The sequence below is a fragment of the Lynx rufus genome, unplaced genomic scaffold (assembly GCF_022079265.1).
Source record: "Lynx rufus isolate CCGP_SWC_20201006 ecotype Redwood Valley unplaced genomic scaffold, mLynRuf1.p SCAF_5, whole genome shotgun sequence".
Taxonomy (NCBI): Eukaryota; Metazoa; Chordata; class Mammalia; order Carnivora; family Felidae; genus Lynx; species Lynx rufus.
This window is the reverse complement of record NW_025814867.1, coordinates 21,940,862-21,962,394: the sequence shown is the minus strand read 5'-3', so window position 1 is coordinate 21,962,394 and position 21,533 is coordinate 21,940,862. Positions and strand designations below refer to the sequence as shown.

The window sequence follows — 21,533 nt, the reverse complement described above, 5'->3', positions numbered from 1 at the left end:
TAACATTTTGCCATACTTGGTTTATCATCCTCCCTTCTTTTTTTTTTCTAAACTATTTGAAAGTTGCAAACCTCATACCCCTTTACAGAGCGCAGTGAATATCTCCCAAGAACAAGGACATTCTCTTACTTAACAGCAGTACAGTTATCAAAGTAAGGAATTTAAGCTTGATGCAATATTATTACCTAACCTATAGGCTATTTTCCATTTTTGCCTCTAATCACAATCCTGTGGTTTATAGCAATTTTTGTCTGACCTCAGGAGGCACATGATGTTGGCCTCCCTCATTAATTGTTGGTATAAGCTTGATCACTTGGCTATGATAGTGTTTACATGGTTTCTCCACTGCAGTGTTAACCATCTTTCCTTTTGCAATAAAGAAGTATTTTTGTAGAGAGACACTTTGAAACTAGCCTGTCTTCATCGAAATTATACTCCCAAGGTTTAGCCTGCACAGGTGATTCTTCCTTGAATCAATTATTACATGCTGGCTGTCAAGTGTTTTTTTTTTTACCCCCTAACATCCATGATTCCTTCCTTTTTATTTATTGGTATTCTCCTATAAGGAAGACCTTTACCTTCTCCCCACTTATTTATTTATTTAATGATTCATTTATTATTATTATGTTCATTTTGGCTCCATGGCTCTTATTTTATTTTAATTAATTCATTCATTTTTAAAAGATTTTATTTTGAAGTAATCTCTACACCCTACGTGGGGCTTGAACTTATGACCCCAAGATCAAGAGTCACATGCTCCATCGACCAAGCCAGCCAGGTGTCCCTCCATGGCTCTTATTTTAAAGATGATTTTGTTGTGGTGTTGGGCAGGAATGGGATGGTTGCATGTGCACGTGGTTCCTTATTGCTTAAGAAAGGAGTCACCTAATTCCTGTTTTTCTTTTTGGGGCTAGTTATCAGTCCACCTCCTGTAGCTGGGACCATTTCATATAATTCAAACTCATCTTCCCTTGAGCAACCTAATGGAGGGAGCACCAGTCCTTCCTGCAAAGGCTCTTCTGGGCTTGAGGCAAACCCAGGTAAGCTTGTAAGGGGGCATAAGAGAGGGCAATGATTGCCATAGAAGTCCTGTTATCTCAGGAGTGCAAAAGGTAGATTTAGACCAGCTACAGATTGTGTATGTCCAGGATTTTTATGGCTGGAAATCACTTTGAGCTGAATTGGTTAGTTATAAAATGCGACCCAAATGCAGAGTCTTAAACAACAAAGCAACCCAAAATGCAGAGTCTTAAAGCCATAATCATTTATTATCATAGCTCACTCATTCTGTGTTTCCTGGTAGGTTGTTGATCTCAGCCAACCTCATTCAGTCAGTCTTTGCTAGGCTTGCTCATGAGCCTACCTATTGACTGGGGGCTCTGTTCTGGGCTAGAGCACTTAAACTGGAGCATCTCTGTTCCAAATATTTCTCATCTTCCTCCTGGGATCACTGGGCTGCTTTTCTTGGAGCAGAATATGTCCTTCTGACAATGGCAGAAGTACCAGAGAACAAGTAGAAATACAGTTTCTAGAAGCCTGGACTCAGAACTGGTATACCATCACCCCTGCCTTATTTTGTCAACTAAAGCCAGTTACATGGTCGAACTCAGATTCAAGGGGTGGAGAAATGTACTCTTACTTCTTTTGTAGGAAGAACCACAAAGTCACATGGCAAGAGTGTGGATACCAGGAGGGTAAAGAATTTGGCTGCTAATGTAATCTGCCATGTGGGCAAAACCATCTCTTAACCCTAAAGGCATTTCCTAGTTACAGAATGTTTTGAAGGTTGTCCTTCTGTCCATGGGCTTAACATCTTGTCAAGATATGACCAAATCTTGACATTAAAGAAGTGTCAGACCAGAGGAAAGAAGAGAATTTTAAATGCAGTACCACATATTTAACATGTGTGCCACCATTTACTTTCTCACTTCCAAGGGAGATGCCACTCATCAATGCAGAAACTCTTTGCCAGTGAGCTTGGATGTAGCCTCAGATACTTTCTTACAATGACACTAACATCAATTTATCAAGTTTGGGGCATGTTATTATAAACCTTGGCTACAAAATAAATAGTTCAAAGCATTACTTTTTGGGGAATCATAGAATTTGGAGGCATGTTGGTCAAATGACTGAAAAGATTCTCATTTACAACTAAAAAAGAATTATAATAACAAGAACTCAACAAAAGCCATTTAATAAGTGGCATAATGTTTATGGAAGCATCTCATACAGACAAGATACGTTACATTGTTCTGCTCCTTTAACTAAAGATGTGTGGAAATGTGCCTAGTGGGATTCACAAGTGAGGAATAATTAGATTTGAACATCTAAACAAATTTTAAACTTATTGTAAAAATAAATTTATGACATTTTATGACGGGGGAAAAAAAAGAGGAAAAACCAGCCATGATAGTAGAAAGAACCAACAAGCCACCATGTAATCTAAGGAAGAAAGTGGGAAAAAGTTCTCTTTGCCTGGCCTTTCCCAGCATGTGACTTGTCAAGAATGGCCCTTCTCACTTTGTGGGGTATCATTTTATGGCAAAAAAGTATCGTGAGAGATAAAGAGGGATTTATTTATTTATTTATTTATTTATTTAAAGTTTATTTATTTATTTTGAGAGAGACAGAGATAGCACAAGTGGGGGAGGGGCGGAAAGAGAGGGAGGGAGAGAGAGAATCCCCAGCAGGCTCCACACTGTCAGCACGGAGCCTGACGTGGGGATTGAACTCATGAAACCATGAGATCATGACCTCAGCCCAAACCAAGAGTTGGAACCTTAACTGATTGAACTACCTGGGTGCCCCAAGAGGGTTATTTTATAATGAGAAAATTAAATTCTCTAGCAAAATAAACATTTCATTAGTATAGGTCAAATATATATAGTCATACATAATATACACGTACCTATACATATACACGCATGCGTACATCATAAAAGAAAATTGCCAGAACTGGAAAGAGAAACAACCCAATCAACCAATAGTTGAAGGCTTGAAGCAACATCTCTGAGTAATTCATAGTTCAAATAGACAAAGCTATCAAAAAGATACAGAAACCCTGAAAACATAATCAGTAAGCTTACTCTAATGGATATACAGAGATCATTACTCCTAAAAGTCATACAATACACATTACTTTCAAGAAGACAATACACATTTACAATTAATTGGTCATATTTTAGGTTCTAAAGTAAGTTTCAGAAATTTTTGATGTTTTGTTATCATGTGAACCATGTTCTTTGACCACAAAGTGACTAAATTTAGAGATTAATAACCAGTGATAACTGAAATCACCCCTTGCATTTGCAAATGAACACATAACTCATATAGCAAGTTAAAAAATTATCATAGAAAGTAGAAAATACTCTGAATGTATCTGTGGTTGGTGATTATTGGGACCTCCTCCCTTCTCTTTTCCATCTTCCACAGCCACCCCTTCCTGGGTAAATGGAGAGTTGACTTCCATGCCCATCAATGTTAATAGAAAATTAGTTGGATTAGTTGTCACGTATTATCTGCTTTGTATTTACGATCATCCATTGTTTGCCCTTTTGTTTTGATCATCACAGGAGAAAAGAGGAAAATGAATGACTCTCATGCCTTGGAGGAGGCCAAGAAACCCCGGGTTATGGGGGATATTCCAATGGAATTAATTGACGAGGTCATGTCTACCATCACGGACCCTGCAGCAATGCTTGGACCAGAGGTCAGCAGGGTAAACCAGAGCAGCCAGCTGGTAGCCCTTTTCTGTCTCCAACTGTTGGAAGTGGGGGTGGTATCACTGAGAGATAGCATGTTACGTTACCCTGGTTTACATTCAACCAGGTGGTCAAGGTGTGGAGGGCAAGAAAAGCTGGTGGAGAGGTGGTTCCCCTGGGTGGATTATCACACCACAGAGAAATATGCTAATAATCTCACACAGCTGAAGGTGTTCCCACCTCCCTCAGCTCTTTAACTTGAAAAATTTAAATCCTGACAAATGTTATAAAAATTTCGTGATGGAGATTCATAGTTTTTCCAATTTAATTTTTTTTTATTAAGTTTATTTTTTTGAGAGACAGAGAAAGAGAACACAAGAGGGGAGAGGCAGAGCGAGAACCCCAAGCAGGCTCCGTGCTGTCAGAGCAGAGTCCAGTGCAGGGCTCAAACTCACGAACTGTGAGATCATGACTTGAGCCAAAATCAAGAGTTAACCAAGTGAGCCACTCAGGTGCCCCCCCCCACCCCCCCTAGTTTCTTTATTTAGATTCACCAATTGTTAACATGCCACATTTGCATTTCCTCTGTCTCTCTCTCCTGTGAACCATTTGGAACCATTTCAGAATTAAATATAGATGTCACAACATTTCACCCTATTTTTACCTGTATTTCTTAAGATAAAGACTATTCCTTTACATTACCACAGTGTAGCTACCATTCAGAAAATTTAGCCAGGTCACAACAGTTTTTTTTTTTTTTTTTTAATTTTTTTTTTCAATGTTTATTTATTTTTGGGACAGAGAGAGACAGAGCATGAACGGGGGAGGGGCAGAGAGAGAGAGGGAGACACAGAATCGGAAACAGGCTCCAGGCTCTGAGCCATCAGCCCAGAGCCCGACGCGGGGCTCGAACTCCCGGACCGCGAGATCGTGACCTGGCTGAAGTCGGACGCTTAACCGACTGCGCCACCCAGGCGCCCCTCACAACAGTTTTTAATATATGGATTGGCAAACTACAGCCTACAGGCCAAATCTAGCCCACTGGCTGTTTTTGTAAATAAATTGTAATTTAAACATGTTGTCTATGTCTGCCTTGCACTACAAGAGCAGATTTGAATAATTAAGACAGCTGGTGTAGGACCTACAAAGCCTAAACTACTTGTTACCTGGCCCCTTTATAAGAAAGTCTGACCCTTGGCCTAATGTATAGAGAGCCCATATCTGAATTCCCCATATAACCATATTATGTCCTTTATAACATTTGTTGCTGTTGTTCAAGGATCAGCCAGGGATCATGAATCGCGTTTAGTTCTTTCTCTTCATCTCTTTAGTCTCCTTTAATCTAGAACAGTTCCCCCGTCCGTTTTTTGTTTTTTTTTTAAATGGCAGTTCCATTTTGAAGAATCCTGCTCCCTAGTTTTCCATAATGACCCCTTTTGGATTTGTCTATTTATTCATGATTCGATTCAAGTAAAGCATTTTTGGTAAAAATTTTGCTGTTATCCCATTACATTGCATCCATGGGCAGGGCAGTTTAAGACATTTGTGACAGCTTCCAGGAAATGAAGAGATGTCTTGGAGATTATCTTATAAAATATCTTGTAAAATTTTTTTTTTTTTTCAATGTTTATTCATTTTCGGGACAGAGAGAGACAGAGCATGAACGGGGGAGGGGCAGAGAGAGAGGGAGACACAGAATGGGAAACAGGCTCCAGGCTCTGAGCCATCAGCCCAGAGCCCGACGCGGGGCTCGAACTCACGGACCGCGAGATCGTGACCTGGCTGAAGTCGGACGCTTAACCGACTGCGCCACCCAGGCGCCCCTCTTGTAAAATTTTTTTAGCGTGGCTCTGCTCCATCAATTTTTAATTTGTCATGTGTCCTTAGATATTTGTTTGATAGTATTGAGGATAATTCAGAGAACAGGAATGTTTTAAGGGAAAGATCTCATTGTAAGATTATTCTTCTCATTTCTTGTTAGATATATCCAGTCCTGGGACTCTAACACTGTAGTACCTTTTCTGTACTTGTCTTTCAAGGAGTTAGTACCTTCGCAGATTAGTTCAGCTTGGTTTTTCAGCTGTGACGTGTGGATGTGATCACACATTTCCAGATTTGTTGGGTGGATTTGATAGTGAACTGGAGTTGACTCGTATAGGCGTGCACAAGGCAGTTGTTAAATTTTCAGGAATTTTGTGAGCTGGTTGTTAAACGCAATGTTAGCTTGAAGTTGACCACAGTGGAACCTGGTCACCTGGGCAGCCAGCTGTAGACCAACGGGATGAGCAAGTGCTACCGTTTGGGGCTGTTCTTCCCCGGGAGCTATTTGTTGAACATTTACCTGCACATCCCTGGGTGGATTAAATAGGATGGGAGCATGAAGTGCCAGCACGGGATTGTGCCACCAGCTGTGGTGGAGAGTGGGTCAACAGATGACCCTCTGGAAAGAAAACTATCTTCCAAAAAGAGGTGCTGACACTGTAAACGTGACTGCCACTGTCGGGACTGCAGTGAGAATTTGGGGGGGTCTGTCATCCTGAGGGTTCTACCAAGTTCAGCCAGATGGGATTCCTCTAGACCGAAGAGTAGCACACAGGCCGAATCTGGTCTGCTCTCCCTCTGCTTTTAAATACTGTTTTATTGGAACACTATTACGCCCATTCACGTGTGTATGTCTGTGTGGCAACAGTGTTGACTAGTTGTCACCGAGACCTTCTAGTTACGAACTGGCCCTTTGCAGGAAGGTTTGATGACTCCTAATCTACAATAAGTATGCATGTACACATATAATACTGTAATCTCTCAAAATGTTTTGTCTCCCTTTTCTGTTTTGTTTTCGTAACTGGTATATGTTGTTTGGGTCCCTGAAAATCCACAAATGAGCATCTTATTAGAACAAGTAAGAGAAACATTGAGAGATCCCATCTCCATTGTCTTAAGAGAAGAGCTCTGCCTAATTTCTCTTGTCTCCCACATTGCAGACCAACTTACTGTCAGCACATTCAGCCAGGGATGAGGCAGCGAGGCTAGAGGAGCGCAGGGGTGTGATTGAATTTCACGTGGTCGGCAATTCCCTGAACCAGAAACCCAACAAGAAGATTCTGATGTGGCTAGTCGGTCTCCAGAATGTGTTCTCCCACCAGCTGCCCCGGATGCCCAAAGAGTATATCACACGGCTTGTCTTTGACCCGTAAGTGGTGCTCGACTGCCTGGCTCTTCTTTCTTTCTTATTTCCTTTTTAAATGAAGGAGGAACCACTCAGATACTAGAAGTCAGCCAGGGTCACTGAATCCTGCTGCCTCTTGTCATGCCAGGGAATACAGAGCTCCATCAAGCTAAGTGCCATGCTTAAAAGCAGTAAGATTAATTGTTCAACAATTCATACATTTTTTTGTTAATAATAATGAAGGTTTCTACTTTGAGTGGCTGGTGACTATCCTGTGCTTCATTCATTACAGTAGTGAAGTATTAACACCAAGAAGGGTCCCACTTCTTTCATAGCCAAAAACATGCTTGATTTTGGTATCTTAACAGGTACCACTGTTGCTGGGTCTTAACTATGGGAAGATTCCTGAGCTATCAGACAGGTACATTTGAAAATCCGTTGCTTTAAGTAAAACCCCAACAACAGAAAACCTAAAGGTCTCTAATTGAATGTATTTTAATGCATATAGCCCCACAGCCTATGTGGACTGTGATCCCTGCATGTGACCATTCAGTGTGACATTTTGGAAGTTCTGAAGAGATGCTACAGTACAGGTTTTGACGAACTGTACATGTGGATTTGTATTCTCTTCCATCATGTTTCTGTAATATTTTTGAGTAAGAGTAAACTCTTCAGAAACATGTGCCACATTTGTCCACGACTGTGCCTTCCCTCTGAACCCTCAATTTGGGACCCTTGGCATTGAGTGTAGCACCATTCCAGTACTGGTGAGCACCTCCACACATACTTTGTCCTTTATTTGTAAACCTCAGGCCCTTCGTAGGTGGCTGACATTTTTTTTGGATGAATGAAGTCTTGTGCAGGCAAGCTTACTCTAGAGTCCACATTGAGAATGTTCTGTGCTGGCTTCAGCAGCTCATACACTAAAATTGGAACAATACAGAGAAGATTAGCATGGCCCCTGAGCCAGGATGACATGCAGATTCTTGAAACATTCTGTATTAAATAAAAATGAAAATAAAAATAAAAGAATGTTCTGCCAAGATGGTGGTTAGATAAAGGAAGCAGCCATAGAAACTCCAGAAAACCACTCCCCTCCTATCCTGGTTGGTTAATAAGGCATACCCCTAAAAGTATTTTTATATAACCAAAATAGGTAAAACTTTGCCATAATCTTATTCTTTCAGGAAACACAAAACCCTTGCCCTAATTAAAGATGGCCGTGTCATCGGTGGTATCTGTTTCCGTATGTTCCCATCCCAAGGATTCACAGAGATTGTTTTCTGTGCCGTAACCTCAAATGAGCAAGTCAAGGTAAGGGTAACCCAAGGTGTTAGAAGAAAAACCGAATGTGGTGCTTCTCCCTAAAGTTGTGGAGCTTGGCAAGGTCTGTCTCTGTATCATGTCTGCAGAATGTCTAAAGTGGAGTTCAGGACTTTCCGAGAAGAGTTTTATGGCTGCAGGTGTCTGTGTATGTGTGTGACAAGAGTAGATGGTTCCATATCCCAATAGGTCAGCTTCTCCCAATGGTTTGGACCTGGGGCAAGGAACAAGGACCCCACACAGCCCCAAATGCAACTGAAGTACAGTCTATGGCAAGTGAAGGGAGGTTTGAAAAGAAATCTCACTGTTCATTGTTAATTTCCACACGCACAGGCACACACACACACAGTTGGTAATGCTGAACCACCAGAAAGGATGTGGCGTGGGCTACATGATTTAGGTGGCTTACACTTAAGGAAGATGTCTTATGGCTTTGTCTCTAAAACCAGTCAAGGGCTAAAGAAATTCTAGAAGGGAAGTCATGAAAAATTTGAAGAAATTTAGGTCTGTGTTTTAGAAATATTCATGCTGGGTTTGGAATGTGGGGTGTGTGCACGCATGTGCGTGTGCATGCCTACCTGTGTGTGTCTGTCTGTGTGTGTGGCTCATTTACCTTCCCACTTGGCCTTGGCATTGGTTCTTTCCTCCCCAGGAGCGAGGCTGTTACCTTGAAACTGCATTTGGTGTTGCAGTCTGACTGGAATAAACTGTAGACTCTCTGTTGTCAGAAAGACCTCAGATCTAGTGTATGTCTTGTTCTATTCTGCTGCTGCTTTTAGGAATATGGAACCAGGAAATATGGTTTTATTATTCATTTGGTATTTTGGGAACCCTAAAAACTATCATGCAAAACTAGGGCAAATAGTGGGAAGACAATTAACTCAGGATTAGATAGCTGCTGAGAAAAATGACTGGAATGTCTGAGGCAACGTTGTCCAGTGAAATATGATGCAGTGTGCAAATGTGAGCCATGCATGTAATTTTAAGTTTTCGAGTAGCTACATTGAAAGAAAAGGAAACGGGCAAAATTAATTTTCTTTTCTTAATTAAATTTTCGTTTTTTTAAGTTTTTATTTAGAGAGAGAGAGCGCGAGTGCCCGTGGGAGAGGAACAGAGAGAGAGGGAGAGAGAATCCCAAGCAGGCTCCCCGCTGTCAGCAGAGAGCCCAACACAGGACTCCCTCTCACAAACCGTGAGATCATGACCTGAGCCGAAATCAAGACGTGGATGTTCGGGTGCCTGGGTGGCTCAGTTGGTTAAGCATCCGACTTCGGCTCAGGCCATGATCTCACGGTCTGGGGTTCGAGCCCCGCGTTGGGCTCTGTGCTGCCAGCTCAGAACCTGGAGCCTGTTTTGGATTCTGTGTCTCCCTCTCTCTCTGACCCTCCCCTGTTCATGCTCTGTCTCTCTCTGTCTCAAAAATAAATAAACGTTAAAAAAAAAATTAAAAAAAAAAAGAGGTGGATGTTCAACGGACAGAGTCATCCAGGCACCCTGGCAAAATTTCTTTTCTTTTCTTTTCTTTTCTTTTCTTTTCTTTTCTTTTCTTTTCTTTTCTTTTCTTTTCTTTTCTTTCCTTTTCCTTTTCTTTTCTCTTTTCTTTCCTTTTCTCTTTTCTTTTCTCTTTTCTTTCCTTTTTTCTTTTCTTTTCTCTTTTCTTTTCTATTTCATTATTTTTAAATGTTTATTCTGAGAGAGATAGAGATAGAGATCACACAAGCATGGGAGGAGCAGAGAGAGAGAAGAGAGAATTCCAACTCACAGAGCAGACCCTGAACGGCAAATTTAATTTTAACAACGTATTTTATTTTACCCACTACCCAAAGTGGTGTCACTGTGCTCAATGTCACAGAGAATCACTAATGAGACATTTTATATTCTTTGTTTTGTACTAACTCTCTGGAACCTAGGATGTGTTTTACACTTAGAACACGTCCCCATTTGGACTAGCTACATTTTAGGTGCTCCCTGGGCACATGTGGCCAGTGCTCCCATATCGGGCAGTGCAGGTCTAGGGACACTGTTGCTTGCTCTAGCTGCAAAGAAGCAATGCCGTTTACAAAAACCAGCAGTAAGTCACTGGTAGGAATCATTCTCTGATTGAGGGCTACAGCCAGTGCTATGGGTACTTTGGTTTTCATCAACAGCTTTACTCTGGTCACAGAGCCCATGATAGCTGCTGATTTCTTCTCACGAAGCACAAGTGGGGCTTTTTGTCTTTGACTCATAGTACTGAGCAGCAAAGGATAAACAAAATTCATCAGTCATACATCTGTCATTCTGACTGGGGAAGGTGAGAGCCCAAATTGGCTCAAAACTGACGTCTCGCACTTTTTCCAAGGAATTCTGAGAGCGTGTCTTTAGATGGTGCTGTTGCTGTGCGTATCATTTTTTAGTTTCTGCTCGCCAAAGTGGGAAACAATTTCAAGTATGCAGAGTTTAGAAATGTACTTAAAAGCAAAATTTGTTTGGCTTTTCATAGGGAGAGGGAACTGGCAAACATGTCCTTAGTTTATGATTTCAGAAAAAGATTGCAAAGTTTTTGTTTGCAGAGAAAACTTACACCAAGCACCTTGTTTGGAGGGGTTGATTGAGGGTGACGTGGACACTTTTAGGGCCACCAGAGGAAAACTAAAGGTATTTAATATGAATTGGATACTCTGTCTTATTACTTCCCAGAAGGGCAGTTTATTTTTTTCCCAAACCATGTAATTTTCTAAAGACTTGCAGGCAGGTGGCCAAATATTACAAACCCAGTAGGAGGAACTAGAAAAAGCCACTTTTTGTAAATGACTTGAAACTGTAGTTCTAGAAAATGAAGATTAGTCTTGATAAATGGGGAAGTTTGATAAAAGCAAGTGTTGGTGGCACCTATGTGGAAAAAACCTCAAGTTCATAAGTGGAGGTTTTAGATTTCTATTTAATATGTTAAAAATCTTGGCTAAATGATACTTTCAAGTTTGCCTCCTCTCGTTTTAGAGAATCCAGCTTGCATATAAATTCCTGAGAATGAGGAAATAAGATTTGTATGTGACTTTATCTCACTCAGAGCACACGCAAGATAACATTTGAGATTTTACTTGAAGCTCGTCACCTGGTTTTAGAATTCATCTCAAAACTATTTGGATTTGTTATCATGCACACTTAAAGTTATGGAGCTAATATTTATATATCTTAATATTTAAATAAACACTGAGGTTGCTAGATGGATTTAGAAAAGAAAACCTTCGGTGCACCTGGGTGGCTCAGTTGGCTGGGCGTCCGACTTTGGCTCAGGTCATGATCTCACGTTTGGGAGTTCGAGCCCCACATCAGGCTTGTGCTGACAGCTCAGAGCCTGGAGCCTGCTTCGGGTTCTGTTTCTCCCTCTCTCTCTCTGCCCCTCCCCTGCTCATGAGCTCTGTGTCTTCTTGTCTCTCAATAATAAACATTAAAAAATTAAAAAAAAAAGAAAGAAAAAATAAGGTATCAGAAACTCAAATTTAAAAAAATAAGTAAATAAAACCTTTGGTGATAGTTAACAATAAAGGTGGACCAATAAAGGGAGAAAGTTCTAGGTGAAAATCTAAACATTTGTATATAGTGGTTTAATATTGCTAATTGCCTGCCAAGGAAACATTTAAGCTAATCAAGGAAATGTTTTACCTCTACTGCCAGTCACAGTACTAGACAAGATTTAAGTTAAAAGATACAACCCTTACTCTTAAGCGATTGGCATCTGGAAAATTTATTTGGCAAGGTGACAAATAAGTGGCCAGTGATGAACAATATCTTATGTGGGTTTTGAGAAGCTATTTACAAAAGAACCATTACTGTTCTTCTTGAGAAAAATTATTGGATTGTGGGCAAAGCTTAGAAAGTTTATGGCCTATTAACCCCTTGTAACAAAAGCCTCGCTTTCTTCCATCAACTTTATCTATGTTAAAGTGAGTTTTGTCAGAAGATGCATTTCTTATGAATTCCTAAATATTGCTATTTCTGTGCCCATGCAGTTCCCTCCAACTAGCCAACCTTTTCTTTTTTCTAGTTTTCTTTTAATTTTTCTTTAAACATAATTTTTAATTACATAGATCATACATAAATACACTTTTAGGTAAAGCAAAAATCCCACTCCCCCTTCCCCCTGCCATCCTGCTATTGTCAACTTCGTGTGCAACCTTCCAGATGCTTCTTTACTGATTTACGTGCAGGGAAATGTACCTGTTTATAAGAGTGGCTATGTGTTTTGTTGCTGTTGACATAAACACTTTTCATAATGTCTTAGAGCTCTTTCAACTTTAGTGCATATATGTGCTTATTTAAACTTATAGTTAGATCAATTAAAATTAAATAAAATTTAAAATTCAGTTCCTCAGTCACACAAGTACTCAATAGCCACATGTGACTGACGGCTACTATATTGGATAGCATAGATAAAGAACATTTCCATCATTGCAGAAATTTCTATTAGTGCTGATATAAAGCTATTTTATTTCTATAGTATTTAATAATGTGGAAGCAACATAATTTATATAATATTCTCTATTGAAGACATTTATGTTTGGCACACCTGAGTGGCTCAGTCAGTTAAGCATCCGACTTCGGCTCAGGTCACGATCTTACAGTTTGTGAGTTTGAGCCCCACGTCGGGCTCTGTGCTGACAGCTCAAAGCTTGGAGCCTGCTTCAGATTCTGTGTTTCTCTCTCTGTCCCTCCCCCACTCTCTCAAAATAAATAAACATTAAAAAATTTTAAAAAAGAAGACAGTTATGTTTATTTACAGATGTTTTCTTTCACAAACAGTGCTCTTTTTGGAAATGTTTTTCTGGACGCTGAGAAGTGGAATTACACAGAATTGAATATGGCCTGTCTGAAGTAAAAAAAAAAAAAAATATTTCTAGATTGCCCTTCTCAATGGGCTTACCAATTTACATTTTTACCAGTGTAAATGGTTTTACAGAGTACCATTTCCCCTGTCTTTACTGACACTGGATACCATCAACCTTAGAGATGGTGACATACTCTTGAGTGACAGTATGTTGCATTTCCCGATGGAGTGCTCTAATTACTATTGAAGTTGAACGTTGGAATTTATTTTTTTTGGTGATACCTATGACTTGTTCCTGTGCTTTGACCATTTTTCTTTTTCTTTTTAAAGTTTATTTATTTTGAGACAGAATGAGAGCAGGGGAGGGTCAGAGAGAGAGGGAGGTAGAGAGGATCCCAAGCAGGCTCCACATTGTCAGTGCAGAGCCTGATGTGGGCGTCGAGCTCACAAACCACCAGATCATGACCTGAGCCAAAACCAAGAGTTGGATGCTTAACCGACTGAGCCACCCAGGCCACCCCTGTCTTTCTTTTTTTTGTACTGATCCCATAGAAGATGTTAAATCTTTGTAATATATCTTACAACTGTGCTGTCAGTTGTCATTTGTGTTTTGTTTATGGTATCTTCAATTGCTTATAATATCTTTAAGGAGTTTTAAAATTTGAAGTAATCTACTTAATCTCTTCTTTCCTTTATACTTTTGCATTTTACATTTTTTTTAGGAAGCCTTTTTGTACCCCTATGTTATAAACCCACTTTCCAATATTTCTTTATAATACTTTTATATAAGTTTGTTTTTCTTTACATTTACATTTCCAATCCATCCTCTTACCTTGCTTTCCATTTGACAAACTCTTTTAAGGCCTAGCTTAAACATGTTCTTTTCCTTATGTACCTTCCTCCTTCCCCCTCTTAAATACCATACAGCCTTTTTCTTTATTGTAGGTACAAATACATGATTCTATACCAATGCTACACGATAGAAATATACTTTCAGCCTCAAATGCAAGCCACATACATAATTAAAAAAAATTTTTTTTACATGTATTTATTTTTGAGAGACAGAGACAGTGTGAGCAGTGGAGGGGCAGAGAGAGAGAGAGAGAGACAGAATCAGAAGCAAGCTCCAGGCTCCGAGCTGTCAGCACAGAGCCTGATGTGGGGCTCGAACCCACGAACCGTGAGATTATGACCTGAGCTGAAGTCAGACGCTCAACTGACTGAGCCACCCAGGTGCCCCACCACATACATAATTTTAAATTTTTGAGTAGCCATATTTAAAAGAGTAAAAAGAAACAGGTGCAATTAATTTTGTATTTTTTATTTAACCTAACATGTCCAAAATACTGTCATTTCAACATGTAATAAGGGTAAGCTGTTATTGAGCTTTTTTTTCCCTGATGTGTATTTTACACACTCTAGTACATCTCAGTTTCAGCTAGTCACATTTCAGTTGCTCAAAAGCCACATGTGGCTATGAGCTACCATATTGAACAGCACAGCTCTATAGTGTTATTTTGTATTTATGGGTTTATCTTCCCCATTTTACCATCTTCTCCTCAAGGAAAGAGACATTGCATTCCTCTTTTTATCGAAGTTTTATTGAAATCACAATATTTCAGTATTGGGATATGTTTGTGGAAAGCTAAGATGTCCTTTGGGTAACATCAATGGAAGAATAATTTCTGGAAAAATCAGGTGGTAATACTATTATCCTATTCACTGGGCAGACCATCCCCTAATTATTATGCTTGGTCCGGGGATCTCTGCTTTAGAAGAGCATGGATATACAGGAGAAAGCCCTAAAGACAATGATTAGATTAATAAGGGGTCTTCCAGTCATGCCTTTTAAGGAAGGACTAAAACCTCAATGGTATTTCACATGGGGTTTGGGAGGTAGGGATGGGCATGAGAGAGTATAGTCTTGAAGGGCTTGAAGAGTTATTACGAGCAAGAATGATCCTTTGTTACTCTAAGAGTAGAACTAAGGTCAATAAGTAGAAATAAGAAAGGGTCAGATCTCGGGTAAACTTTAGGAAGAACTTCCCAACCATAACAATATCTGAAAATGAAATGACCTATGTAAGGACCAAGTGATCCCCCTATCCTGGCGGGGTTCTAACAGCTCGCCTTTTCAGGATAGATGGCAGAAGTCTTCTAGCGTCACATGGGATAGGGAATTAGATCAAAATACTTCAAAGATCCTTCTCCCCCTGTGCAACTACATTTCCATGAGTAAGCACATTTGAGTTCTTTAGAAAAGTGTGTCACCAAATTCTAAAATATTTATGTGAGGGTATTTGTGTCTGGATGCTTGGATTTACTTTCCCCTCTTTTAATGAAGTTCTAAAACAGTCACTTTAAATGTATAGATTTTGTCTAAGCTTTGTATATGACTGAAAAACCTGATACTTGCATTTTTTTTTCGTATTTCAATCATTAATTTATTCAGCATTGTTCACTGTCTTTAGTTTACTTCTTATGTCTTCTGACTCTCTCAGAGATCCTGGGTTTCTTAGACCTCGCTTGGAAAGGCCTGATAAGACAAAGATGAAAACCCTGTTTATGTGATATGATTACATTTCTTTGGAAGGGTTGCTGATTTGTATACATACAGGAAACGCTTGGGTTAGTATTCTAGTAAAGATGAGCACTTTTTTTTTTTAATGTTTATTTTTGAGAAAGAGAGAGAGAGCATGAGCAGGAGAGGAGCAGACAGAGGGAGACGGAATCTGAAGGGGCCTTCCGACCTGACAGCAGAGAGCCCGACACAGGGCTCGAACTCACAAACCATGAGCTCGTGACCTGAGCTGAAGTTGGATGCTTAACCAACTGAACCACCCAGGCGCCCCTAGCAGTTTTCATTTACATTGCTCTTTGCATCTCAGGTTCTCAAATACTTCAAAGATAAGCAGAAATCAGAATATTTAGTCCCCAAACTGCTTTATTAATATTCAGCCATCACTCTTTAGGTTTGAACTAGCCGCTTGTAGCTTTGGTGTGTTTTTTTCAAAGAACCAGAAGCTTGTATTTTTAAATGTTGATTATATTTCAGTTCAAGGATTTTGAATTTTTTGTTTTTGTAGGTCGTCTTCAAAGTTGAGAAATGTGAGAACGGATGTTAGTCTATGTTGGTAACATGTATCAAAGTACCAACTCCTAAATTTGCCAACATTTCCCAATGAATTTGTAGGAATGTCCTTTCTCCAGAACCTAATATGTTTGTGTACTAACTTTCACATAGGGCTATGGAACACACCTGATGAATCACTTGAAAGAATATCATATAAAGCATGACATCCTGAACTTTCTCACATATGCAGATGAATATGCAATTGGTTATTTCAAGAAACAGGTAGGTTGTTCACGTGTAACTGTGTTCTGTCGTTTCTTTTCTTAGTATATTCTCAGGTAGCCTTCATCCAAATAAGTTTTTCCTCTATCATTTTCTACTTACAAGAAGGACATGCATTTTTTAATCCTTAAGTCAGTAGTAAGCTTCAGACTGTAGTAGAGGCTATAACCAGCCCATAGTAAGTACTAAATAAATATTTGTTGGGTGAATGAATGAATGTCATCTATAAATGAAGTATTCTATTGCATCCTGGAATTCTAATATATGGTATCCCCGGGCTAAGGAGAAATTTCCAGCCTAAGGACTGGGTAAATAGAGTTCTCCATCTATCAAACAAATAGTTTCAGCCTCTGGGAAGCTGCCATTTATGACAGCAGAAAGAAAATTCTGAAGTCTATGAAGGGCTTCAGACAATCCTTCTTCAGCAGCGCACATAAGGCTAGGAATGTGACTGCCACCTTGGTCCTTTCTTACCAGAAGTTTTCACCTCAACTTTTTTTTTCGGGTTAAAGATAATATTTGTTTGTTTATTATTTTATTTTTTATTTATTTTGGGGGGGGTTAAAGGTAGTATTTAAAGAATTATATCTAAATTTAGAAAAATGATGTATAATTGACTTATAAGATGCTCATCTTAAACCAACATTTTGATAAGCTTTGACAATTGTATATACCTGTGTAGTCATGACTGCAAACAAATGAGAATAGTGGTGTTCATCCCTGTCAGCTCAACTTTTTAAGGATTATTCTTTGGCTGCATTTTTTTTTTAATAGTGCTTTATAATTCCTAAACACTTTCCTAACTACAAAAGTGATAACACAGTTATTGTAGAAATCTTGGAAGACCTAGTAAAGCAGAATGAAGAAAACCCACTTGTAATTTTACCGTCCCAAAGAGATTGACCGTTAATGTTTTGATATATACCTTTCTAGTAATTGTTCTCTGTGTCTGTGTGTTCATGTGTGTGTATATATATAAATAAAAACTTGGCTCGTAGTATATGTGATTTAATTACTTGCCTTTTTCACTTACTATATTCTGATCATTTGTTTTGTAATTTTTGATGGTTCTCTGAAATTTTATGCTATAAGTAGAAAATCATTAAACCATTACCACATTTTTAGGACATTTAAGTATTTCTTGCACACAAGTGTACATTTATAAGTGTGTGTGTGTATATGTGTGTTGCCCTCATCTATGTTAAGTTTGCTTAGAATAAGGGTCTAGAAGTAGAGTTGTTTCCAGACATATTCAAGGTTTTTGTTATGCATTGACAGGGACTGTAACAACTGTTCTTGTCAGCAGTATGTAAGGGGTTCAGGAATATATTTTTACTCCTTTCCTAGATAAATTGTGTGTGTTTGCATTTATTTGATCTTTGTGAAGTTTGACATGTTGTTTTCTTGTTCGTTGATCCCTTGTATTTCTTCTTCTGTTTTTGAATTGCCAATTCATTGTCTTTTTGCCTCTTTTTCTACTAAAATCTTTATTTTCACAGTGACTTATGAAAAGTCTTGTATCTAAGGATATTAACCTTTTATTTTGTGATTTTTCTACCTTTCATCAGCTGTCTCAACATTGTTTATGGCTTTTTCATGTACAGAACTGTATTTCATGAATACATGAAATCTATTAACTTCTTTTTTTATGTAAGTCTTATGTGACTAGAGAGCTTATTTTCTCTGATGTCAGATAGTTCATCTCCTATTTATTTTCTTCTCATTCTTTAGGATCTGTTTGTGACTTTTTAAATACAACTCACTTGGGAGAACTTGGTGGGATTGTTTTACTGAGGGCTTAAACATCATCCTTAGGCTGTAAATACATTGCAGAGCTTGAAATATCAGTCATGTTTTTTAAATGACTTGTCTGTAGTCCTCTTTGAGGATTATGGCAATGATTGCTTGGAAAATAAGTTTTTGCTGAAAGGGAAGCAGGAAACTGCTGGTGATAGTTCTGAATTTCAAGTAATTTACTGCAAAGAAGTGAAATAGGCACTGTAAGGAGAGTTATAATATATATTTAGAATATATATCCTGAAATACTAGGTTACTGCAGGTTAAAGTATGTAAAAGAATAAATTTTAAATAAATGTCACTGAAACAACTACACATTATGATGGTCTAGAAGTTTTTGCCTATACAGTAGGGGTTTCATTTCCTCAACATCAAAGTTCTAATTCTTATATATATAGGGGCGCCTGGGTGGCTCAGTCAGTTAAGTGTCTGGCTCAGGTCATGATCTCATGGTTTGTGAGTTTGAGCCCTGCATTGGGCTCCGCACCGACAACAAGGAGCCTGCTTGGGATTCTCTCTCTCTCTCTCTCTCTCTCTCTCTCTCTCTCCCTCCCTCCCTCCCTCCCTCCCTCCCTCTCTCTCCCTCTCCCTCTCCCTCTCCCTCTCCCTCTCCCTCTCCCTCTCCCTCTCCCTCCCTCTCCCTTTGCCCCTCCTCCACTCATGCATACTTGAGCATGCTCTCTCTCTCTCTTTAAGTAAACTTAAACGAATTTGTATATATATTTAAAGATTTTATTTATTTTAAAAAAAATTTTTTTTTTTCAACGTTTATTTATTTTTGGGACAGAGAGAGACAGAGCATGAACGGGGGAGGGGCAGAGAGAGAGGGAGACACAGAATCGGAAACAGGCTCCAGGCTCTGAGCCATCAGCCCAGAGCCCGACGCGGGGCTCGAACTCACGGACCGCGAGATCGTGACCTGGCTGAAGTCGGACGCTTAACCGACTGCGCCACCCAGGCGCCCCTTAAAGATTTTATTTTTAAGTAATCTCTATACCCAACGTGCAGTTTGAACTCACTACCCCAAGATGTAGAGTCACATGCTGTACTGACTGAGCCAGCCAGGTACCCCTAATTAATATACTTTTGGATAAGATTTTCTTTCAGAATTTAGATCGGTGTTTGATTTGTTGAGAATCCTGCGGTCCCCTCCCCATGTTGGGAGAAATTATGCATTTAAAGCTTATTTTAATTTCTGTGAAAACTGTTTTGTATAATTCGTGTTTTACTAGGTTTATGTCATCTTGCTTCCTGTTTGCACAGTTTGATTTGTGATGTTTTTGAACTTCGTGGAGGGGTTTCTCGCTAATCCTTCCCCGAATAATGTGATGAGAACTTGAAAGAAGCGTATCTTGAGGCCTACCACGTGGTTTGCCCTCAGTAAGTACCTGATGCACAACACCCGTATGAATGAATTTAATCTCATTGCAGGGTTTCTCCAAAGAAATTAAAATACCTAAAACCAAATATGTTGGCTACATCAAGGATTATGAAGGGGCCACTTTAATGGGATGTGAGCTAAATCCACGGATCCCATACACAGAATTTTCTGTCATCATTAAGAAGCAGAAGGAGGTAAGCATGTGACTCAAATTCCTTCCATACAGGTTGGTCTTCGTTGGGTGAGTTGCGTACCAGTGGGTGCCAGGTGCATGGCTCTCGCACGTATCGTAGCCTTAGTTTACAATGGTTTGTATAGATTTCTTCTTTGATCGTATCCTTGGTCTGTCTCCTCTCTAAGCACCATTCCGAAAAGAGTCAACACTTGTTAAATTGGTGTAAAATACAAAACTTATAAAATATGATGACGTATCTTACTTTCACCTTCAAAGCCTTTTACCTTCCGGCCTCTTGCATCCTTCCCATACTTACCTCTTTGGTTTCCTAAACTCTTCTCTAAAAGTCATTACTGATGCTTTAAGCCTCTATCTTGGTGTCTTTCTCCATTACCCACCTCACTCTCCCCAATGCACATACAAATCGGACTACTTGGGCCTGTGTTCAGTTTCTCCTTTGAACTTCTCTAGCATAAGTTTGATCCTGTCATTTGAATTTTTGTTATTCATTATCTTACTTAGGGTTTATCTTCGTATGTATCCATCTCTTCTTTTAACGTTGCAACTTCTGAAGGCTTATACTTGTAGGAATTCAGTGATTTGTTACCTGATTATGGGGCGAAGTCTTTTATGCACAGGAACTAAAAGAAACGGTAAGGGGAAAGGTTGATAGATTTGACTGCATAGTAATTTTACATTTATCCAAGATAGAAAAGAAAATACCATAAAAAGAGCAGAATTGGGGAGTGTGCAGGGGCCGTTTATGAAATGAATGCATTTTGTGTGAAGCCACCTCCTTGCTCCCGTAGTTCGTTGGCATTCAAGAACGGGCTTTGCGGCTGTGTCTTTGCACATCAATTCCACTTCATACCTGTGTTCTTCATTCTAGTGCACTTTTCTCCTAGCAGGTAACCAAAAAAAGACGTCTGTCTTCAACCCATCTTTGTTTTCTGGTTTCTACTCATGTTCCTTAGCCCTAGTTCTTAGTTGTTTGTCAGACATGACCAACATGACAGATGTAAAACTCCTTATATAGAGTTTGGTGCATAGTAGGAGCTCAATAAATATTTTCCTTTTACTTGAAGTGGGTCAGACTTGTTCTTATGAATGTGAGCATGACTGTGAGTAAACCCCCCCCCCCTTTGTTTTAAGTTAGAAAATAACAACCTTTGTTGTTTCTTGCTAAGAGATGTCAGCCTTAGAATTACAAATAGGGTACTTGGAGAGTTAATAAAAGCACAGCAGCCCCCCCACCTCCCCCCTCCGTCTCTCTCTGAAGAGCTAGCTTTCTTCATTGTTCTCTTTGGAGTTTAATGAGCAGGTCTGTTTTCAGCGGCTCAGTGTTCAGCATGGGGGGCCTGCCGGCCAACTAGAGCCATCACCAGGCAGTCAGCTGCCCTTCCCTCATTCCTCCTCCGAGCAGGACTCCTGTGTCTCTGGGTGGAAGCTGAGAGCAGGATTCCCCTGCAGAGTCACCTAGTCTGGATCTTTTGGCTCTTACTACGTAGAGGGGAAAGGCACACACAAGGAGCTAGCAAAAGCAGGCACTTACTTAGTGCTCCCTCCCCCTTCCTCTTTCTCCCCTCCTCTTGGATCTCATCTCCTTCTCTCCTCACCTTCCCTGTTTCCCTCCAGCCTTCTCTAACACGTGCCTCGGAGTGGCTCATGCTGGCTTGGAGCTGTTAACCTAGTTCCTTTCAAAGAGACGTGAACTCACCATAATAAAATACTTGGATTCATGTAGTATCTTCTTCCACAGAATTCAAGTGAGTGTCACAAGTCTCTTTATTCTGACTTTTGAAGACCTCCTTGTGGAAGGCAGGGACTA

At 39.7% G+C, this 21,533-nt stretch overlaps 1 protein-coding gene and 1 non-coding gene across 2 annotated transcripts in view; both read left to right on the top strand.

Annotated features, from left to right (window-relative positions):
- KAT2B (lysine acetyltransferase 2B) overlaps nt 1–21,533 on the top strand; it is a 105,983-nt gene that overhangs the window by 72,654 nt on the left and 11,796 nt on the right. The window contains exons 8-13 of the mRNA XM_047100501.1: nt 915–1,040; nt 3,573–3,709; nt 6,683–6,891; nt 8,055–8,181; nt 16,242–16,352; nt 19,581–19,724. Coding sequence (XP_046956457.1) covers nt 915–1,040; nt 3,573–3,709; nt 6,683–6,891; nt 8,055–8,181; nt 16,242–16,352; nt 19,581–19,724 — 854 coding nt within the window. The remainder of the gene's footprint in view (nt 1–914; nt 1,041–3,572; nt 3,710–6,682; nt 6,892–8,054; nt 8,182–16,241; nt 16,353–19,580; nt 19,725–21,533) is intronic.
- Nucleotides 7,767–7,873, top strand: LOC124527353 (U6 spliceosomal RNA). Its single transcript, XR_006965817.1, has one exon. It is a non-coding gene; the product is annotated as a U6 spliceosomal RNA (small nuclear RNA).